This window comes from Oncorhynchus tshawytscha, linkage group LG09 (genome assembly GCF_018296145.1).
Source record: "Oncorhynchus tshawytscha isolate Ot180627B linkage group LG09, Otsh_v2.0, whole genome shotgun sequence".
Lineage (NCBI taxonomy): Eukaryota > Metazoa > Chordata > Actinopteri > Salmoniformes > Salmonidae > Oncorhynchus > Oncorhynchus tshawytscha.
The window spans coordinates 64,074,182-64,095,098 of NC_056437.1; the positions used below are offsets into that span (position 1 = coordinate 64,074,182).

Here is a 20,917-nt window from a genome sequence, read left to right on the forward strand (position 1 = left end):
AAAAAATACTTTGAAGTACTACTTAAGTTTTTTTTTTTTGGGGGGGGGGTATCGGTACTTTATTCTTGATATTTTATACAACTTTTACTTTTACTCCACCACATTCCTAAATAAAATATGTAGTTTTTGACTCCCATACATTTTCCCTGACACCCAAAAGTACTTGTTACATTTCGAATGCTAATTCAATTCACACACTTATCAAGAAAACGCGTGGTCATCCCTACAGCTTCTGATCTGGTGGACTCATTAAACACAAATGCTTCGTTTGTGAATTATGTCTGACTGTTGGAGTGTGTTATTTATGGCTATCCATAAATAAATACAAATCAATTGTTCAGTCTGGTTTGCTTAATAGAAGGAATTTGAAAGGATTTATAACATTTACCTTTAATTTTGATACTTAAGTGTATTTTTAGCATTGTATTTTACTTTTGATACTTGATAAACCAGATACTTTTTACTGGGTGACTTTCACTTCAGTCATTTTCAAGGTATCTTCACTTTTACTCAAGTATGACAATTGGGTACTTTTTCCACAACTGTGCTATATAAATACAAACCAACCTCTATCTCTCTTACTCTTTCTGTCTCTTCACCATCCTATGCTGTAAATTCTTGTAATCACCCTCCCATCTCTCACTTTTATTTTCTAACCTCCCTACTTTTCCCTCTCTTCCTCACTCTCCCCCTCTGATTCCACCTCTTCCACAGTGCTCCCCCTCATCTGACCACACAGGGGCTCCAGTCCCCCCCCTGTCATCACTCCCACGGGTTGGATGATCTTGTCCCTGAGAGAGACAGAGGGAGAAAGAGAGAAATGGGAAACATCCATCTATTTCACACACTTGGATAGTCACTAGCTGAAACAGATATGTACTCACAGACACACACACACACACACACACACACACACACACACAAATACACACACCGTGAGAGCCTGTTGAACAGGCTGATGAGTCTTAGTGCCTCCTGCTCTTTCTCCTGCTCCGTCATTCCCTCCATGGGGTCTGGCTGCTCCTCCTCCACCCTCCCCGTCACTGGGTTGATGCGCCTCTTAGCTTCCCTGTGGAACACAGTTACAAACACCTCCCTTGTAAATACTGTCCACTCCTAACAATCTAAAATTGCATCTGTTGCATGCTCCGATTTATGCCGTTTTGATAGTTCCAAGTCCAATCTATCAGTCAGAGTAATGTAACACAAGCCTAAAAATGCATTGTGTCCCTATACAGTATAACAAAGTGTTGTGTTTGTGACATTATCAATGGTTGTTTTACACACCTGTATTCCTCTGTGTCAGAGTCTGAGTCGCTAGAGTACTGGGCGTGGGTCACCTGACCTCCACTCAGCAAGCCCCTCGCTGCCAGCAAACCTGCTGCGTTACCGTAGCCTGTGTACTTCACAAAACGACTCACTGAGAGACAGAGAGGGAGAAACATAAGATGGCAACATCCATCTATTTCACACACTTGGATTGTCACTAACTGAAACGGAGATGAAGCGGGAGGGGGGGGGGTTATATGAGTTATTACATGTGCTATGAGGGGTTAGTAAGTATGCTGTGATACGAGTGGGTTCTTCTAACCAAGAGTTACTTTGAAATGAGGAGCTAGTAAGTGTGACAGGTGTGTGATATGATGTGGGCACCGTTCTCTTTGCAGAGCACAAAGAGGAGCTCGGCAGCACAGTGCTTGATGTCCGTGTCCATGTGGGTCATCAGGCGCACCAGACGTCCCCTCACTGTGGCCCCCTGCTCCGGCCTCAAGGCCACGTCCCTCAGAGGGGGGAGGATCTGTAGCAGTGGACAGGCAGAGGCAGGTGTTAGTGCTGGGTGGGAGCAAAAACCTGCTCAACCAGTTAGCTGCTATCCAGAACCCATGTAGGGAGGGGACAGACAGAGGCCCCAATATCACAAGTCGAAGCAGGCTTCTCCAACACAACAATGTAAACCGAACATCAGACTAACATTATCATACTGTATTAAAGCCACAATAATCAGTTGGAGTTTCAGCCCAACAGTTGAGAACAGTACCTGTTGTCTGAGGTAGTGGCGTGTCTCGCGGTGCGCGCGGCAGCTCTCAGTCAACAGATTCAGGACTGGAGTCAGTTTCTCCTTCAACTTCTGACCCTTCATAACAAATTCATAGGTGATTTTGTCAGCTTATGACCCTTTATACACACCCGGTATGCTTCCATAGCTATGCTCTATTGAGATGCAACCCTCCACTGTACACCATGCGGAAGCAAACAGCATCCTCATATGAGATAGGTGCCTCCTTTCCTCCCTCCTTTCCTCCCCACTTTCCTCTCTCTCAGTCCCTTCCTCCCTCTTCCTCTGCCTCACCCTGTCCAGGCGTCTCTCCATGAAGGTGAGTAGGGTGTGGACAGTGTCCATGTTGACCCCTTCCCACTCCTGTGAACCCTCCGTCAGACGCACAGACAGCAGCACGTCCAGACATTGTAGGGGTAGGGCAGAGAGCACATTCACTGTGTGCCTATGGAGGGTTATAGGTTAAACGTCAGGGATTAAGGGTCAGGGATCAGAGGTAAGGAGACATGGGGCAAACCTGAAATGGCACCCATTTCAAAATGATTCAGAACATATCTTTTCTACTTCGCCATGAAAAAGTAAACATTTTGACAACACCTAGAATGGCCACCATTACAAATGCATGGAAGAGGGGACAGCAGAAGCCCTCGTGCATACCCCTGTATCTCCTCAGTGAGTTCTTCTCCGTCACAGGTCAGCAGCAGGCAGTGACGTAGCACTGCAGCCAGGCGGCGATAGAGAGCTGCATCCTCCTGAGAGGGACACAAAGAAAAGAGGGGACTTTAAAAAGGCCTCCTGACCACAGATCTAGGATCAGTTTAAACTAACCCCCAGTCTTAGCTTAAAAAGTACTGGATTAGTATTTTGAAATAGCTCCTAGCTACCTACTCTTACCTACTCACAAACTAAAAGCCAAGGATGCCCCATAGAAGACGGACAAGGTACAGATATTGGAATAGATCATGCTATTTGGGACAAAGCCACATTTTAATTCTATGGGACTCTCCTCCACCCACCTCATCTGGCTCCTGTCTGTGGAAGCTGTATGTGATGTTGAACAGGGTCTTGAGGATCTCCACAGCTCGCTGTGACACCTCCTTAGAGACAGGGGGCGCACTGTGGTCACTCAGCACCTCGTACTCTTCCCCCCACCGCGCAGACAGACACTGCTCCAGAGCTGCAGTCAGCATGGACACCCCTCGCTCCTGACAAAGAGAGACAGGGGGATATGGAGAGAGAGAAAAGAAAGAGAGATGGAGAGATGGCAGGAGAGAGGGGCTTACAGTAGACCTACCCATCCCAAATCATACGCCTAACCATTAGCAGGGAAACCACAACTCCATCCTCCTCTAGGCTGTTACCTGCTGCAGTTGCACCCTGAGCTCTGGTCTCAGAGCCGTCAGCAGGAAGAGCAGCCGTAGTTCATAAAACTGACCACTGGGAAGAGCTTTGGCACTGATCCCCTGCTTCAGCTTGTCAGATAGACCAGAGAGCAGTCTGAGAGAGAGAGAGAGAGAGAGAGAGCGAGAGAGCGAGAGAGATGAGGGAAGTGATGCCATACTAGATATAGTTTTTGCTGTACTCCAACAGTTGCTCTCTCTCACCTCAGAGCGCTGACCCTCTCTTGCGCCCTCTGACTGTTGTAGATTATATTACAAAGGGCTTTCAGGGCCTCCCTCCTCCCCACCTGGTCATCTTCCTCTTTATCTTCTTTGTCCTCCTCTTCATCCATCTCTTCCCGGGCATCCTTCTTTCCGCGCACCAGAGCTCCATGACCCGGAGAGCAGTGGTGCTCGGCAGTGCAGGTTTCCGTGGAGACAGAGCGCAGGTTGTCATGGCAGGTTTCTGTACTGAGGGTGCAGCAGGGGTCCCTGGTCACTGATGGCGATGTCGTTGCTCCACCTTGGCTGTTGTTGGCCGTATCCAGGGCTGGACAGGTCTGACTGGACTGGGCCAAGGAGTGCTGGGTCGGGCTAGCACCGACAACGTTAGCATCCACATTGCTAACTGCTAACAAGCTAGCATTAGCATTAGCACCCCTACTGCACTCACTGGCCTCTGTGTCGCTCTGTTTACAGGCATCCGAACTGACGTCACCGAGGACATAGCCGTAATCTTCTCTCTCGGCATCATGACCTTCCTCCTCGTCCTCCTCCTGGCCTTCGGGGATGGGCAGGGAGGTTATGCCGCCCAGGTGGGCTAGGGTGAGGAGGGCGGTGTCGGTCACCAGGGGCGCCAGAGCCTGCCGGTCGCGGGACAGGATACGTAGCGTACGCAGGGTCACTCTCAGAACCCCCGGCTGGAGCTGGGTACGGATAAACCACACCAGGGCTGCAGCCAGCCTCTGGGGAGAGGAGAGGAGAATTCAGTTGAACTGAAAAGAGCAACAGGTAGAAATAGAGAAATCCATGCACACACACACACTCTGACTCACCCGTCTGAGAAGGAGATCCTGGTCCTCAGCGTCATCTGAGTCTGAGTTGAAATCAGAGTCCGAGTCGGGAACAAAGTCCCTCATTTTGTTCTTCCTGAACTGGTGAGGGTTAATGGGGGGAGTAGGTTGAGTCATTACACACAATTAGCTTTGGAGTACACATACATACACACATACACACACACTTGCGTAGGCCACACACACACACACACACACACACACACACACACACACACACACACACACACACACACACACACACACACACACACACACACACACACACACACACACACACACACAGGCACGCACTTACACACACCCACCCACATACACCCACTAATGAAACACTGCGCTGAATGGAGATTAGTGTAATGTAGAGTAAGGACCTGTCAGCTCAGCTTCGCCCTCCCTCTCTCTTCCCTTTCTATTCTTTTCTCTCGGTCTCTCTCTCCCCCCTGTATTCCTATCTCTCTCTCTTTCTGATGGTGTAATGAGTTTGTCTTTTTTACCTCATCCAGCTCTTTTTGCTGCAGTCATTTGCACAGCCATTATAGTAGAGCCATTATAGGTGGAAGAAAGAAGACATAGAAATGATGAATAATGACATCATTAACATTATGAAGAGATACGACAGAGAGAGAAGAGAGGAGCTGAAGGGGATGACAGAAGAGAGGGAAAGAAGGGGATGATAGGGAGAAGATTACTGTAGAGAGGGAGGTGGAAAAGAACCATCCTACTGGACAAAAACTGGTTGAATCAACATTGTTTCTACTTCATTAAAAAAAAATTCAATTTGATAACGTTGAATCAACATGGAAAACTGATTGGATTTTCAAGAAGTAATCAACATAAGGAAATTTTGTGTTCTCTTTTACCCAACTCAATGACATGGTGATCTTTTTTGTTGATGTCACATTCAATTCACGTTATTTGACAACACAACCAAATGTAAATCAAAACTGGAAATTGAAATGACGTCTGTGCCCAGTTGGAAGTGAGAAAGAGAGAGAAAGAAAGAAGGAAAGAAAAAAAAAGAGGACATGAGATAGATAGGACAGCGAGACAGGGAGGGGGGGAGAAGGACAGGGATGGAGTATGAGCGAAAGAGAGAGATAAAGATGAGTGGCGGGGGATGAGCAGGATTTTGTCTAATTACATGGTTAATCTGAGCCTCTGGTGGCCTGACACTGAGAGGGCAGGGACAGGCCAGGGGAATAGACAGAGAGAGAGAGATGGGAAAGGACAGAGGGCGAAAGAAATAGAAATTAAGGGATGATGGAAGAATGAAATAGAGAGGTAACAGAGAAACGATGCAAAGGAATGACAGAAATAAAGAGTAGTTCAAGTCTTTTCCTCATCCTCACCTTTCTTCTTTCCCTCTCCTCAATATTGAAGAAGAAGCATTCAGCATACTGTGGAGAAGATATGTGGGAGGGAGGGAGAAAGAGAATTGGAAAGAGAAAGAGAAGGAGAGGGTATAAGAAAACAGTCATGGATACATGGTGCAGTCATGGAGAATTGTAGTCATGGAAACAGACAGCCACACGGTGTGGTAGTCATGGTTACAGACAGCTGTTTACATTAGTGTGGTAGTCATAGTAACACAGGCAGTGTAGTACCTGAGTGTTGTAGTGGTCCAGGTGTATCTGGACACTGTCCTGGTCTCCTTGTTTGATGCACTGAATGATCCTCTCCAAGTCCATATCCATATCCATGCACACACACACACACACACACACACACACACACACACACACACACACACACACACACACACACACACACACACACACACACACACACACACACACACACACACACACACACACACACACACACACACACACACACACACACACATTACAATGCAGAGTGATCAAGCATTACTTTTCATCCTAACGTACAATATTCAATAATAACACCTTCAGTCATGCAATAGCAGCACACATTCTACCTACATCTACACCCCACAAACCTGGTGTCCCTACAATGGCAGGATACAGACAGCAACCTTGGTCTTGTCTCTTTGTCTCCCTGTGTTTCTCTGTGCAGTTTCTGTCTCCTAAACCCTGTATGTAATCTAATCTAATCTCCCTCACCTCTTTCTCTCTCTCTCCCCCTCTCTCTCTTTTCACAGTGCAATGGGCCATGGCTTATATTGTGAACAGTGACTAGTAAATGGACAGAGATAGACAGCAAAATAAGGAATGTTTCAAAGATTAGAAATAGGAACAATACAGAGAAGATAGCCTGGTAGTGAAAGGAAAGCAAAAACATGAGGAAATGAAGAGATACTTCACAAATGAGAATGTTTGAATATTTTATCTTCCTCATAGACAGGCAGACAGACAAACAGACAGACATGCAATGAGAGACAGGCAGGCAGTCTTTTGGGAGAGTAAGTGGTCACCATCAAAGAGATAGAGGGAAGACAGAGAAAAAGAGAAAAGACAATTAAAAAATGAGAGGAGTGCATGTTGACAAGGTACTGATGTTAGTCATACCTGTTAAAGAATGGTGAAAATGAAAAGAGAGTTGTGGAAAGAGGGAGTTGGAGAGATGAAAGCCTGTGAGCCTATTACTAATAAGGGTAATTAAAACATGCATGGATAGGTGGAGGGAGGGATGAGGGGAAATATAAATGCTCTTAGTGAAAAGGACAGATCTTAGTGATCTGTCCTTTTCAGCCATCTATTTCCTGAGTTTGAGTGGCGCAAAATCCACTTGTCACTTAAACCTTGATAGATTGCTTGCTTTCATTTTAGTCCTGTGAGTCTGATACTCTTGCATGTGCCTGTCGTTTTTTTCTGTTAACTAATACGTGGAAATCTTTCCGTTGCATCCAAGAACGCTAAATGCTTCATTGAGGATTTAACACATCTTCTTGAGACTTACATTACACGAAAGAGAAGAACGTATGTAGGTAAAGTGCTTTTTACCATGACAAAAATATGTGTAGAGGTGCAAACAGCGATTTGCAAGGAAGGAGGGAGAGAGAGAGAGAGAGAGAGAGAGAGAGAGAGAGAGAGAGAGAGAGAGAGAGAGAGAGAGAAATGTCGCTTTTCTTTTGGAATGTTTGTGAGTGTAATGTTTATTTTTTATTGATTATTTTGTTTATTATCCATTTCACTTGCTCGGGCAATGTAAAAATATGATTCCCATGCCAATAAAACCCTTTGCATTTAATTTAATTTAATTGAGAGAGAGAGCAGGAGCTCTTGGAAGTGGAACCTGTGTCTTCTAACCAATCAGATTAGGTTTTACTAGACCAGTTTGGCTACTCTAATCTGGTTGGTTACAGCTCACATGGGCGTGTTGGTCTGGCGCAACCACCTGTCAATCGAGACGTGCGTTACCAGGTTACCACTTGCGCAATGTCCACTAAAGTGCAGCTGTTACTTGTCATGGCGGTAAGTTTAAATGTCTTTCTTATATGGCTAGTTAGCCAGCTTTTTTGCCCTTTGTAAAACTTTTTTGGAAGCTATTGTCCAAGTCTCCTTCTCCTTGCTTGCACATCTCTGTTTGCCCAAATATAAATATTTTTCTCATGGTAGAGCGCAAAGCACTGCATTGCTCGCAAATATTGGCCTTGTTCAAGAGGATCAAAACCGCATTATAAATGGGTGGTTACAGCCCTGAAAGCTGACAGCTGTGGTATATCAGACTATATACCACGTATGACAAAACATTTATTTGTACTGCTCTACGTTGGTAACCAGTTTATAATAGCAATAAGGCACCTTGGGGGGTTGTGATATATGGCCAATATGCCACTGCTAGGGGCTGTATCCAGGCACTCCGCGTTGCGTTGTGCATAAGAACAGTCCTTAGCTGTGTTATATTTAATTATTAATATGATTTAAAATGACGGCCTACCCCGGCCAAACCCTGGCGACCCTGGGCCAATCGCGGCCGGATGTGATGCAGCCTGGATTCGAACCAGGAGAAGAAAATATATATATAATAACAAAAAAATAATATTGGCGATGTACCACAACCCCTCTTGCCTTATTGCTTAATTATACAATGGGAGGTTCTAATCCTGAATGCTGATTGGTTACCACAGGCTAAATCTATGATGCTAAAATGCCTATTTTAGAATTCTTTGCAAATGTTTTAAAAATAACAAAGTGAAGTACCTTATTTACATAAGTATTCAGACCCTTTGCTATGAGACTCAAAATTGAGTTCAGGTGCATCCTGTTTCCATTGATCATCCTTGAGATGTTTATACAACTTGATTGGAGTCCACAAGTGGTAAATTTAATTATTGGACATGATTTGGAAAGGACACAGCTGTCTATATAAGGTCCCACAGCTGACTGTAGCTATGGAGCTCCGAGACAGGATTGTGTCGAGGCACAAATCTGGGGAAGGGTACCAAAAACATTCTGCAGCATTGAAGGTCCCCAAGAACATCATGGCCGCCTGGCCAAACTGAGCATTCAGGAAAGAAGAGCCTTGGTTAGGGAGGTGACCAAGAACCCGATGGTCACTCTGACAGAGCTCCAGAGTTCCTCTGTGGAAATGGGATGAGATGAGATCTCTGCAGCAGTCCATCAATCGGTCCGTTATGGTAGATTGGCCAGACGGCTTGGAGTTTGCCAAAAGTCACCTGAAGGACTCTCATGATTAACAAGATTCTCTGGTCTGATGAAACAAAGATTGAACTCTTTGGCCTGAATGCCAAGTGTCACGTGTAGAGGAAACCAGGCACCAATCCTTAAGGTGAAGCATGGTGGCTGCAGCATCACGCTGTGGGGATGTTGTTCAGCGGCAAAGACTGGGAGACTAGTCAGAATCAAGGGAAAGATGAACGGAGCAAAGAACAGAGAGATCCTTGATGAAAACCTGCTCCAGAGCGCTCAGGACCCTAAGCACACAGCCAAGACAACGCAAAAGTGGCTTTGGGACATGTCTCTGAATGTCCTTGAATGGCCCAGCCAGAGCCCAGACTTGAACCCGATGAAACACCTGCAAATAGCTGTGCAGTGTCGCTCCCCATCCAACCTTACAGAGCTTGAGAGGATCTGCAGAGAAGAATGGGAGAAACTCCCCAAATACACTTGTGCTAAGCTTGTTGTGCAAAACCCAAGAAGACTCGAGGCTGTAATCGCTGCCAAAGGTGCTTCAACAAACTACTGAGTAAAGGGTCTAAATACTAATGCAATTGTGATATTTCCGTTATTATTATTTTTATATACATTTGCAAAAATGTATAAAAAGCTGTTTTTGCTTTGTCGTTATGGGGTATTGTGTGTAGATTGATTAGGGGAAAAAATAATTTAATTAATTTTGGAATAAGGCTGTAATGTAACAAAATGTGGAAAAGTCAAGGGGTCTAAATAGTTTCCGAATGCACTGGAGGTGTGCAATTAATACAATATGGGTTAGACAAATGCATCAATCGTTTTGTATATTATATGATAACGAAAATGGGAAAACAGCAGCCCCCTATGAGCAGAACACATTTTATGGAAAGGTTTTATGTCTAGTTCCTTGTTTCGACCTCTTGGAGACAGTGTTGAAGATATGTATCCGAAAGGACTCTAGTCTCAGGAGGAAATTGTCGATAATTGTTGATTTTGCTTTTGATTTGAAACCTAATTTCCTGCTTACTTAAAGACAGATGTGGAAAAGACATAATGGGGAGGATACTACATGAATTGCTACAACAATTGACCTACTTTTCTGAAATGTATACCTCTATCACCTTTCAGAGTGGCTGAAAATCAATGATATGGAGAAAGTCTTATTCAACCATTTTAGATGAACTTGTGTGGAAAAAGGACTGGTGAGGTGAAATATACTTCTCCCATGGGCAAAGAAACTCAAAAGGGGTGATGATATTAATTACAATAATTTTGATCCGAATGTGCAAATTGTCCAAACAGATACGCAAGGTAGATGGATGATTTTTTGTATGTTATTGGACCATTAACAGACATGGCTCCAGTGGTGATTTCAGCATGTAAATCTTGGTGGGGCAAAAAAAAAAGAATGTGGGATGCATGCCAGCAAAGCCACTACACAACACTAAACAATACATTAATTGCACTATAACGGTGACAAACGGTGCCCACAAACTGTTATGGCCTAAATAAAGCTGTCCCAACAGCAGAGTCACAATAGAAGTCCCAACACCTTACCACTACTACACCTTGGTATCAGCGGAGCCTTGTCTGGCAGTGAAACAGTTCATTCAGCCTCATTTACTGCCTTTTAAAAACAGCTGATGTGGCTGACTTGCTTAAACAACTGTGATTTCTACTGACATTTGAGATGTACAAATTATGGCATAAGGGGACGACGAGCGGATGAGTCAATCCGTAATTTCGATTAGGCATAAATGAGCGAGCTAGGATGAACATAGTCAATATAACTATTTGTTCAGCACTTTTGAAATGTACAGCAACAGAATTCAGAACTCTGAATTCTTACAGTGTTCTCCATGTACACCAAGTCAGAACCGTTCGTAGGATAAATAAAGGGGGCATATAAGCAGACCATGAAAGCTCTTACAATATTCGATGATTACATTTCTCAAAAACAGGAAGGCTGTGCACCACCAAGTCAGAACAGTAGGCGAAATTAAGAGGTGAAAATAGACCAAATTATTAAGCACAAGGGCTACTAACAGCTTACTACACAACATGCACTTAGTATTATTTGCTTAGCTACAGTATACATATCTTCCTGGCATATTTCATCATTTATGCAGCAGCATACAAGACATTTTTGGACTCACCTTGAACAGGAAAGTGGTGCGGTGGTCTTTCGTGGACAAATTTTGTCATCCAACTTTGTCATCAAAGTCTGGCATTCTCTGGATTGATGGTGCTTTCAAGTCAACTGGGAACTCTGGGGGAAAAAAGTAGAATCGTGATGACGTCAGTGATCTTCAGGTCATAGTTCTAGAAAGAGGCCTGAGTTCCAAATGTACAATTCCAAGTTGGATGAAAGTTCAACAAACGCATTTTCCCAGTCGTAGCTCGTTTTTACAGAGTTCCCAGTTGTTTTGAACTCACCAAAGTCAGATTTTGCAGTTCCGAGTTAACAGTTGTCTTGAGTGCGGCACAAATCATGCTTCATTGACAGCATGGCCAATGTTTGTCACGGATCCCCCCGGCGCTGCTGCTCATGCTGTTCACCAGTTCAGGGGGTCTACGTCACCGGTTTTCTAGGCTTCACTGAACAGGATTCAATATCATCAACCCCGGACTGTCTTCTCTAATAATTTCCCCTGATTAGCATGTTATATATGTGCCCTCTGCCTTTGTCGGTTATTGTTCCCATGTCTGTTGGTCGTGTGAGTACCTATGCATTGGTGAAGCTCTTATGCTGTGTGCTTTATATATTGTGTATTACGGGTATCGTTCCGTGTCATTCAACAAGGTTTACCCTCGTTCTTTTGTTTGGGTACAGCCCAGTGTTTTTGTATATGTGTTTATTTTGGGTGTATTAAAAACCCCTATTGTGTATTCCTGCGCCTGTCTCCGAATCCTTTATACCAGCGTGACAATGTGTATCATTTTAAACTAGGAAAAGAGACACTTAATCTTTGACTTGGGACCATATAGGCACTTTCTGGATGCCAAGAGTGCGCAAAGCTGTCATCAAGGCAAAGGGTGGCTATTTGAACAATCTCAAATCTCAAATATATTTTGATTTGTTTAACACTTTTTTGGTTACTACATGATTCCATATGTGTTATTTCATAGTTTTTATGTCTTCACTATTATTCTGCAATGTAGAAAATAGTGAAAATAATAGTGTAGCATAAAAATAATAATAGTGTAGCAACGCATGAGTGATATTAAGTTCGCTGATAACACGACGGTGGTTGGCCTGACCACCGGCAACAATGAGTCACCCGGGCCTCCCAGGTGGTGCAGTGGTTAAGGGCACTCTACTGCACCCAGCTGTGCCACCAGAGACTCTGCTGGTGCCACCAGAGACTCTGGGTTCGCGCCCAGGCTCTGTCGTAACCGGCCGTGACCGGGAGGTCCGTGGGGCGACGCACAATTGGCCTAGCGTCTTCCGGGTTAGGGAGGGTTTGGCCGGTAGGGAAATCCTTGTCTCATCGTGCACCAGCGACTCCTGTGGCGGGCCGGGCGCAGTGCGCGCTAACCAAGGTTACCAGGTGCACGGTTTTTCCTCCGACACATTGGTGCGGCTGGCTTCCGGGTTGGATGGCGCTGTGTTAAGAAGCAGTGCGGCTTGGTTGGGTTGTGTATCGGAGGACGCATGACTTCAAGTTCCTCGGACAGTCCAGTACATTACTAGGGCCGAGCTCCCTGCCATTCAGGACCTCAATATCAGGCTGTGTGCAAAGAAGGTCTGGATAATTGTCAAAGACCCCAACCAGCCAAGCTGTCAAGACTGTCTATGCTGCCGCATGGCAAGAGGTATAGGTGCATCAAGTTTGACACCAACAGGCTCTTGAACAGCTTACGACTGATAAATAGCTAACAAAATATCTACATGGACCAAGTTTACCTTATCTTTATTGGCCTTTTATTTCATTATTTGCACTGTCTCTATGCACACTCACAGGGCCCTACACACTTGTACACACTCTCCAACACACACACACACAAACTCTCATTTTCTCACTCACACATAATATGCACATACATTTACATTTATACTGACTTTACACACCCGCACACACAGTCACATGCATATATTATATTCTGTTGCCTAGTCACCTTACCATTATACCGATCTACCTCCGTCACTCCAGTATCCCTGCACAGTTACAGTTAGTATTGGAACTGACTTTTTAAATATTTCCTGTATATAGTATACTTACTTTATTGTGTATTTCTTATTTATTTTTCCCCCAATTTTTTTCTAGTAACACATAGTTTTTGATTATTGCATTGTTGGGTTTTGAGTTTGCAAGGAAGACATTTCACTACATGTGCATGTGACATTAACAATGTCAAACTTGAAACTACACAAATTTACTGGCTAACTACAGTGACTTGGATGAAGCTACATCTCCAGTAGTCTTTCACTCTCTCTCAGCTTTGTTTGACAGTACAGTCTGTCACCACTATAGGCCATATCAAGATGTATTGTCACAGCACTGATATCACTCAAAGATATGTGTAGAATGGCCTTAATCTCCTGCACCTTGCTCTCTGCCCCTACTCATTTGGGCTGCTCAGTTATGCCACCTGCTGGATCATAAAATTACTGCTGCTGTAATTCATTTCATTAACACTCTTACGGTCATACTGTTGATCACAACCATCAAAGCAACATTTGTAATTCATATTAAGAGAATTTCATTAATTTTGATATTTGCTCAGTACTTGAAGGATGTCATTTCTTGGAAGGTGAGTATTGAGCCAATATCTTCTCTGTATCTATCTGCAGATCCAGAGGCACCAGGCAGTCGGTCCTCTGTTATCTTGGTCAAATTATTTGTGGTAGAAAATTCCCATGACATTCTGATTCATAATTTAGCTTTATTGGGGCAATGGAACGTTTGGGTCAGCATAGTGCCCACTAAAATTCTAATGATAAAACACCATATGAGAGCTTAGTTTGTAACTAAGCCCTAATTTTGTGTTGTACACTTTTGTAATTACTATATCCTATGGGAGCAGCCAGAGCAATTTGGATACTGAAGTTGAAAATAGGTCTTAAAATATAACTGAGTTTCCAGACCAGGGGCACAAATGAGCGAGATTTACAACAAAAATACCAGATATTGGTATAATTAGGACAGGAAACCAACTGGAAAATGGGCTTTATGCTTCAAGTTACCCTTTGAAATGTCATACTCCATACAAGTGTCATCTGTCAACCTTCAGTAAAAAAGCACACTTGAAGCGAATGTAAACACGCAATATAACCGATTTAATTCAAGAAAAGTTGAACAAGAGTCAGTAAAGTTTAGGATGAGGGGGATAAAGTCGTTGATGTCGTCTGACAGCCTGGGATTGGTGCCAACAGCAAAGTAACATCCCCTAGCATATCCTGGAGAGAAAGAGAGAGAGAGAACGTGGCAGTGAAGGGATCATTCAAATTATGTGAAAGGGACACAGCATTCTAACACACAGGTAACAAGTAAATAACCTGATGTGGACAACAAAATCAGAGGCAAACTACACTATACATTGCATTCGAAAACTATTCAGACCCCTGCCATTTTTCCACATTTTGTTACATTACAGCCTTATTCTAAAATGGATGAAATAAATGTTTTTCCTCATCAATCTACACAGACAAAGCAAAGCAAAAACAGAATTCATTTTTAGAAAATGTTGCAAATGTATTACAAATTTAAAACATTGAAATAATACATGTGGTAAATTCAATAGATTGGACATAATTTGGAAAGGCACACACCTGTCTATATAAGGTCCCACAGTTGACAGTGCATGTCAGAGCAAAAACTAAGCCATGAGGTTGAAGGAATTGTCTGTAGAGCTCCGAGACAGGATTATGTTGAGGCACAGACCTGAGGAAGGGTATCAAAAAAATGTCTGCATCGTTGAAGGTGCCCAAGAACACAGTGGCCTCCATCATTCTTAAATGGAAGAAGTTTGGAACCACCAAGACTCTTCCTAGAGCTGGTTGCCTGGCCAAACTGAGCAATCGGGGGAGAAGGGCCTTGGTCAAGGTGGTGACCAGGAACCCGATGGTGACTCTGACCAAGCTCCAGAGTTCCTCTGTGGAGATAGAAAAACCTCCCAAAAGGACAACCATCTCTGCAGCACTCCACCAATCAGGCCTTTATGGTAGAGTGGCCTCAGTAAAAGACAAATGGAACGCCGACTGCAAGCCAGGCCTAATCGCCCAACATCAGTGCCCAACCTCACTGATGCTCTTGTGGTTGAATGGAAGCAAGTCCCCGCAGTTATCTTCCAACATCTAGTTGAAAGCCGTCCCAGAAGAGTGGAGGCTGTTATAGGAGCAAAGAGGGGACCAACTCCATATTAATGTCCATGATTTTGGAATGAGATGTTCGACGAGCAGGTTTCCATATACAGTTGGAGTCGGAAGTTTACATACACTTAGGTTGGAGTCATTAAAACTCGTTTTTCAACCACTCCACAAATTTCTTGTTAACAAACTATAGTTTTGGCAAGTCGGTTAGGACATCTGCTTTGTGCATGACACAAGTCAATTTTTTCAACAATTGTTTACAGACAGATTATTTAACTTATAATTCACTATCACAATTCCAGTGGGTCAGAAGCTTACATACACTAAATTGACTGTGCCTTTAAACAGCTTGGAAAATTCCAGAAAAGCCTCTGATAGGCTAATGGACATCATTTGAGTCAATTGGAGGTGTACCTGTGGATGTATTTCAAGGCCTACCTTCAAACTCGGTGACTCTTTGCTTGACATCATGGGAAAATCAAAAGAAATCAGCCAAGACCTCAGAAAAATAATTGTAGACCTTCACAAGTCTGGTTCATTCTTGGGAGTAATTTCCAAATGCCTGAAGGTACCACATTCATCTGTACAAACAATAGTATGCATGTATGTAACGGTTTTCTAGTGGTGATGAAGGAGAGTCGGACCAAACTGCAGCGTGTCGATTGAGATTCATGTTTAATCAAACAAAGAAACATGAACACTACACAAAACAATAAACGTAATCGAAACCGAAACAGCCTATCTAGTGCAAACTAACCGAGAGTACACATAGGACACTAAGGACAATCACCCACAACAAACTCAAAGAATAATGGCTGCCTAAATATGGTTCCCAATCAGAGACAACGATAAGCACCTGCCTCTGATTGAGAACCACTCCAGACAGCCATAGACTTTGCTAGACAACCCACTAAGCTACAATCCCAATACCACCACCAAAACCCCAAGACAAACACACCACAATTACAAAAACCCCATGCCACACCCTGGCCTGACCAAATACATAAAGATAAACACAAAATACTTTGACCAGGGCGTGACAGAACCCCCCCCCCCCTAAGGTGCGGACTCCCGAACGCACCTCAAAACAATAGGGAGGGTCCGGGTGGGCGTCTGTCCATGGTGGCGGCTCCGGCGCGGGACGTGGACCCCACTCATTTAATGTCTTAGTCCCCTCTCCCTTCGTCCCTGGATAGTCCACCCTCGCCGCCGACCATGGCCTAGTAGTCCTCACCCAGAACCCCACTGGACTGAGGAGCAGATCGGGACTGAAGGACAGCTCGGGACTGAGGCAGCTCGGGAGTGAGGGGAAGCTCGGGAGTGAGGGGAAGCTCGGGAGTGAGGGGAAGCTCGGGAGTGAGGGGAAGCTCGGGAGTGAGGGGGGGAAGCTCGGGAGTGAGGGGAAGCTCGGGAGTGAGGGGAAGCTCGGGAGTGAGGGAAGCTCGGGAGTGAGAGGAAGCTCGGGAGTGAGGGGAAGCTCGGGAGTGAGGGGAAGCTCGGGAGTGAGGGGAAGCTCAGGAGTGAGAGGAAGCTCAGGCAGGTTGATGGATCTACCAGATCCTGGCTGGCTGGTGGTTCCGGCAGATCCTGGCTGACTGGCACTTCTGGCGGATCCTGGCTGAATGGCGGATCCTGGCCGACTGGCGGATCCTGGCCGACTGGCGGATCCTGGTCGACTGGCAGTTCTGGCAGATCCCGGCTGACTGGCGGATCTGGAAGAGTCTGGTTGACTGGCGGATCTGGAAGAGTCTGGTTGACTGGCAGATCTGGAAGAGTCTGGTTGACTGGCAGATCTGGAAGAGTCTGGATCTGACTGGCAGATCTGGAAGAGTCTGGTTGACTGGCAGATCTGGAAGAGTCTGGTTGACTGGCAGATCTGGAAGAGTCTGGTTGACTGGCAGATCTGGAAGAGTCTGGTTGACTGGCAGATCTGGAAGAGTCTGGCTGACTGGCAGATCTGGCGGCGCTGGGCAGACTGGCGACGCTAGGCAGACTGGCGGTGCTGGGCAGACTGGCGACGCTGGGCAGACTGGCGACGCTGGGCAGACTGGCGGCGCTGGGCAGACTGACGGCGCTGTGCAGACTGGTGACGCTGGGCAGACTGGGGGCACTGGCGGCGCTGGGCAGACTGGCGGCACTGGCGGCTCCATATAGGCTGACAGCTCTGGCGGCTTCTTACAGACTGACAGCTCTGGCGGCTCCGTGCTGACTGGCTGCTCCTTGCAGCCTGGCAGCTCCTTGCAGACCGGCAGCTCCTTGCAGACCGGCAGCTCCTTGCAGACCGGCAGCTCCTTGCAGACCGGCACCTTGCAGACCGGCAGCTCCTTGCAGACCGGCAGCTCCTTGCAGACCGGCAGCTCCTTGCAGACCGGCAGCTCCTTGCAGACCGGCAGCTCCGTGCAGACCGGCAGCTCCTTGCAGACCGGCAGCTCCGTGCAGACCGGCAGCTCCGTGCAGACCGGCAGCTCCGTGCAGACCGGCAGCTCCGTGCAGACCGGCAGCTCCGTGCAGACCGGCAGCTCCGTGCAGACCGGCAGCTCCGTGCAGACCGGCAGCTCCGTGCAGACCGGCAGCTCCTTGTAGACTGGCTGCGCTGAACAGGCGGGAGACTCCAGCCGCGCAGGAGAGGAGAAAGGCTCTGGCTGCGCTGAACAGGCGGGAGACTCCAGCAGCGCTGTAGAGGAGAAAGGCTCCGGCAGCGCTGAACAGGTGGGACGCACTGTAGGCCTGATGCGTGGTGCTGGCACTGGTATGCCGTGCATGCTATGCCAAGCCCACACCTTTCTTTCTACTCTGTCCAATACATCCTCCACACTCTCAGACTCAGCACTCTGCTTCGCCGACAGCTCCAATTCCATCCATGGCTCTGCCCAGGGTCCTTGTCCGTCAAGGATCTCTTCCCAAGTCCATTTATCCAAAGAGTGCAGCCTCCCCCAATGCTGCTGCTGCCTCTGTTGCTTCTCCTGCTGCTGCCTTTGCTCCTGCTGCTGCCTTTGCTGCTGCTGCTGTTGCTCCTGCTGCACCTGTCGCTTCTCCTGCTGCTGCTGTTGCTGCTGCCTCTGTTTACCACGCCGCTTGGTCCTTGGTTGGTGGGTGATTCTGTAACGGTTTTCTAGTGGTGATGAAGGAGAGTCGGACCAAACTGCAGCGTGTCGATTGAGATTCATGTTTAATCAAACAAAGAAACATGAACACTACACAAAACAATAAACGTAATCGAAACAGCCTATCTAGTGCAAACTAACCGAGAGTACACATAGGACACTAAGGACAATCATCCACGACAAACTCAAAGAATATGGCTGCCTAAATATGGTTCCCAATCAGAGACAACGATAAGCACCTGCCTCTGATTGAGAACCACTCCAGACAGCCATAGACTTTGCTAGACAACCCACTAAGCTACAATCCCAATACCACCACCAAAACCCCAAGACAAACACACCACAATTACAAAAACCCCATGCCACACCCTGGCCTGACCAAATACATAAAGATAAACACAAAAATACTTTGACCAGGGCGTGACAATGTATAAACACCATGGGACCACGCACCGTCATACCGATCAGGGAGGAGACGTGTTCTGTCTCCTTGAGATTAACGTATTTTGGTGCGAAAAGTGCAAATCAATCCCAGTACGACAGCAAAGGACCTTGTGAAGATGCTGGAGGAAACAGGTACAAAAGTATCTATATCCATAGTAAAACAAGTCTTATATTGACATAACCTGAAAGGACGCTCGCCAAGGAAGAAGCCATAAAAAAGCCAGACTACGGTTTGCAACTGCACACGGGGTCTGACGAAACAAAAATAGAACTGTTTGGCCATAATGACCATTGTTATGTTTGGAGGAAAAAGGGGGAGGCTTGTAAACCGAATAACACCAGCTGAGGTCCAAGAATTATGGAATATTCTGTCCAGCTGTCCTTCAAACTGGCCTGTAGGTGCCATCAACTAGCAGAGAGAGAGAGAGAGCGAGAGAGAGCGAGAGAGATCAATTATCACTGTTAAGCATTCAATTTAAAAATAGTGTAATACTGTTCTGGAGTCAGATTGTCTCAGCAAAGTAGGGTACAGCAGAGTTAGCGAGATATGCAAACTTACAGTCATGGGACAGGCTTTTTTCTTCTCATCGGTGTGTTGTAGGAGGTCAATTATGATTTCCTATTACATAACCAGATAAAATACTAGTTAAAAGGTCATTCCTTGTTTATTTGAACTGTTTTGAGTTTTTATTGTCCGAAGGAAATATTAAATAATTGCAAACGGAATAATGATTTGATTATTCAAATGTTGTGATTTTAATGATTGGTTCTGGTTCAAACCTTGCACCTTACGTTTTGGCAAATTAATATCCTGACAACACATACAATGATAAATGTTTCGTTCCTCATGTTTTTGATCTGCATATGTAATCGAATAAACAGAAACATTATTTATTGGTATTTTTTGTTTCTCATTCCAATGATTTGATGATGGACACTCACTGTAGTGGGTCATGTCCTGAGTTCAAATTCTCCTAGGTCAGTTAGACAGTCACTTCCACCACTTTTACCACCAAGAGCACTAAACTGTAGCCTACGTAATTGTGGATAGGTTCAATAACTTGCCACCAATTACCACAAGTTTCAGTTCCTACTAGTTTAGAGCATGGGCAGGCAGCCGATTAGACAACAACCATATGGGCAGGCAGCTGCGGTCCGGTGAAATTCATAAGTCATGACCCAAGGAGAACGGTTTCAAATTTTTCCTATGTCAGGATCTGGCCATTTGTGATAAGCCTATATGCTACATCAAATAATAACATGATGTAGAAACAGAGCTCTGTTTACAGTCCTATAGCGCACAAAATGTCATTTGAAACTATCTGATGCGCAACCGTGCGTAAAGACCAGAGCACGGTTCCCCATCCTATGGTTCTAAGATGAACTTAGCCTTAAGATGCTTTTGGGAAACCGGACCCTAGGCTTAGTTTTCCTGAGCCTTAGTAGTGTTAAGATAATCGTTAGAACGGTCTTACGATGGATCTTTAGTAGGCCGAGGTGTTTCCCAGTCTTCGTTAGTAACGTGGCTCATAATACTGATGGTTTTCAGAAACAGCTAAGATTTAATGATGCTCCTACGAAGGTTCTAATGGTGAACTACGCCTTAAGATGATTTTGGGAAACCCTGCCCTGATCTATATTTATTTTTTTACTGTATAATGTATATATGTTTTTCTGTTTTGTATATAATGTTTCCATGTCTAGATGTGTATATGTTTTAGGGACTATAAATGGAAATTAGCTGTCAGCTAAATGTGGTACAACACATGCTTTCTTAGTGCTCTTAAACTTAGCATATATTTTTGATGTGCATTGTACCTGCCAAATAAACGTACAAATAAAATCAATATCTGTCTCAGATAGTTTCCTTTCAGGTCACAAATATATACACTAACTAACCCTCTACTGCACATATTTTGTTTTTTCATTAAAAAAATACAAATCTGAATACGTGTCCATCCCCAAGGACCT

The 20,917-nt window shown here is 45.2% G+C and overlaps 1 protein-coding gene across 1 annotated transcript; it reads right to left on the reverse strand.

Moving 5' to 3' along the window:
• Positions 1-6,570, reverse strand: si:ch211-195b15.7 (synembryn-A). Its single transcript, XM_042327204.1, has 15 exons — positions 6,469-6,570; positions 6,113-6,203; positions 5,858-5,905; positions 5,003-5,020; positions 4,491-4,589; positions 3,661-4,400; positions 3,418-3,553; positions 3,073-3,261; positions 2,714-2,808; positions 2,351-2,501; positions 2,039-2,134; positions 1,654-1,798; positions 1,288-1,420; positions 935-1,069; positions 1-791 (listed from the first exon to the last, which is right to left on the reverse strand). Exons 2-15 carry the CDS (start codon positions 6,200-6,202, stop codon positions 662-664), a joined length of 2,205 nt encoding a protein of 734 aa, XP_042183138.1. The 5' UTR covers position 6,203; positions 6,469-6,570; the 3' UTR covers positions 1-661.
• Between the last annotated feature and the right edge of the window lie 14,347 nt (positions 6,571-20,917).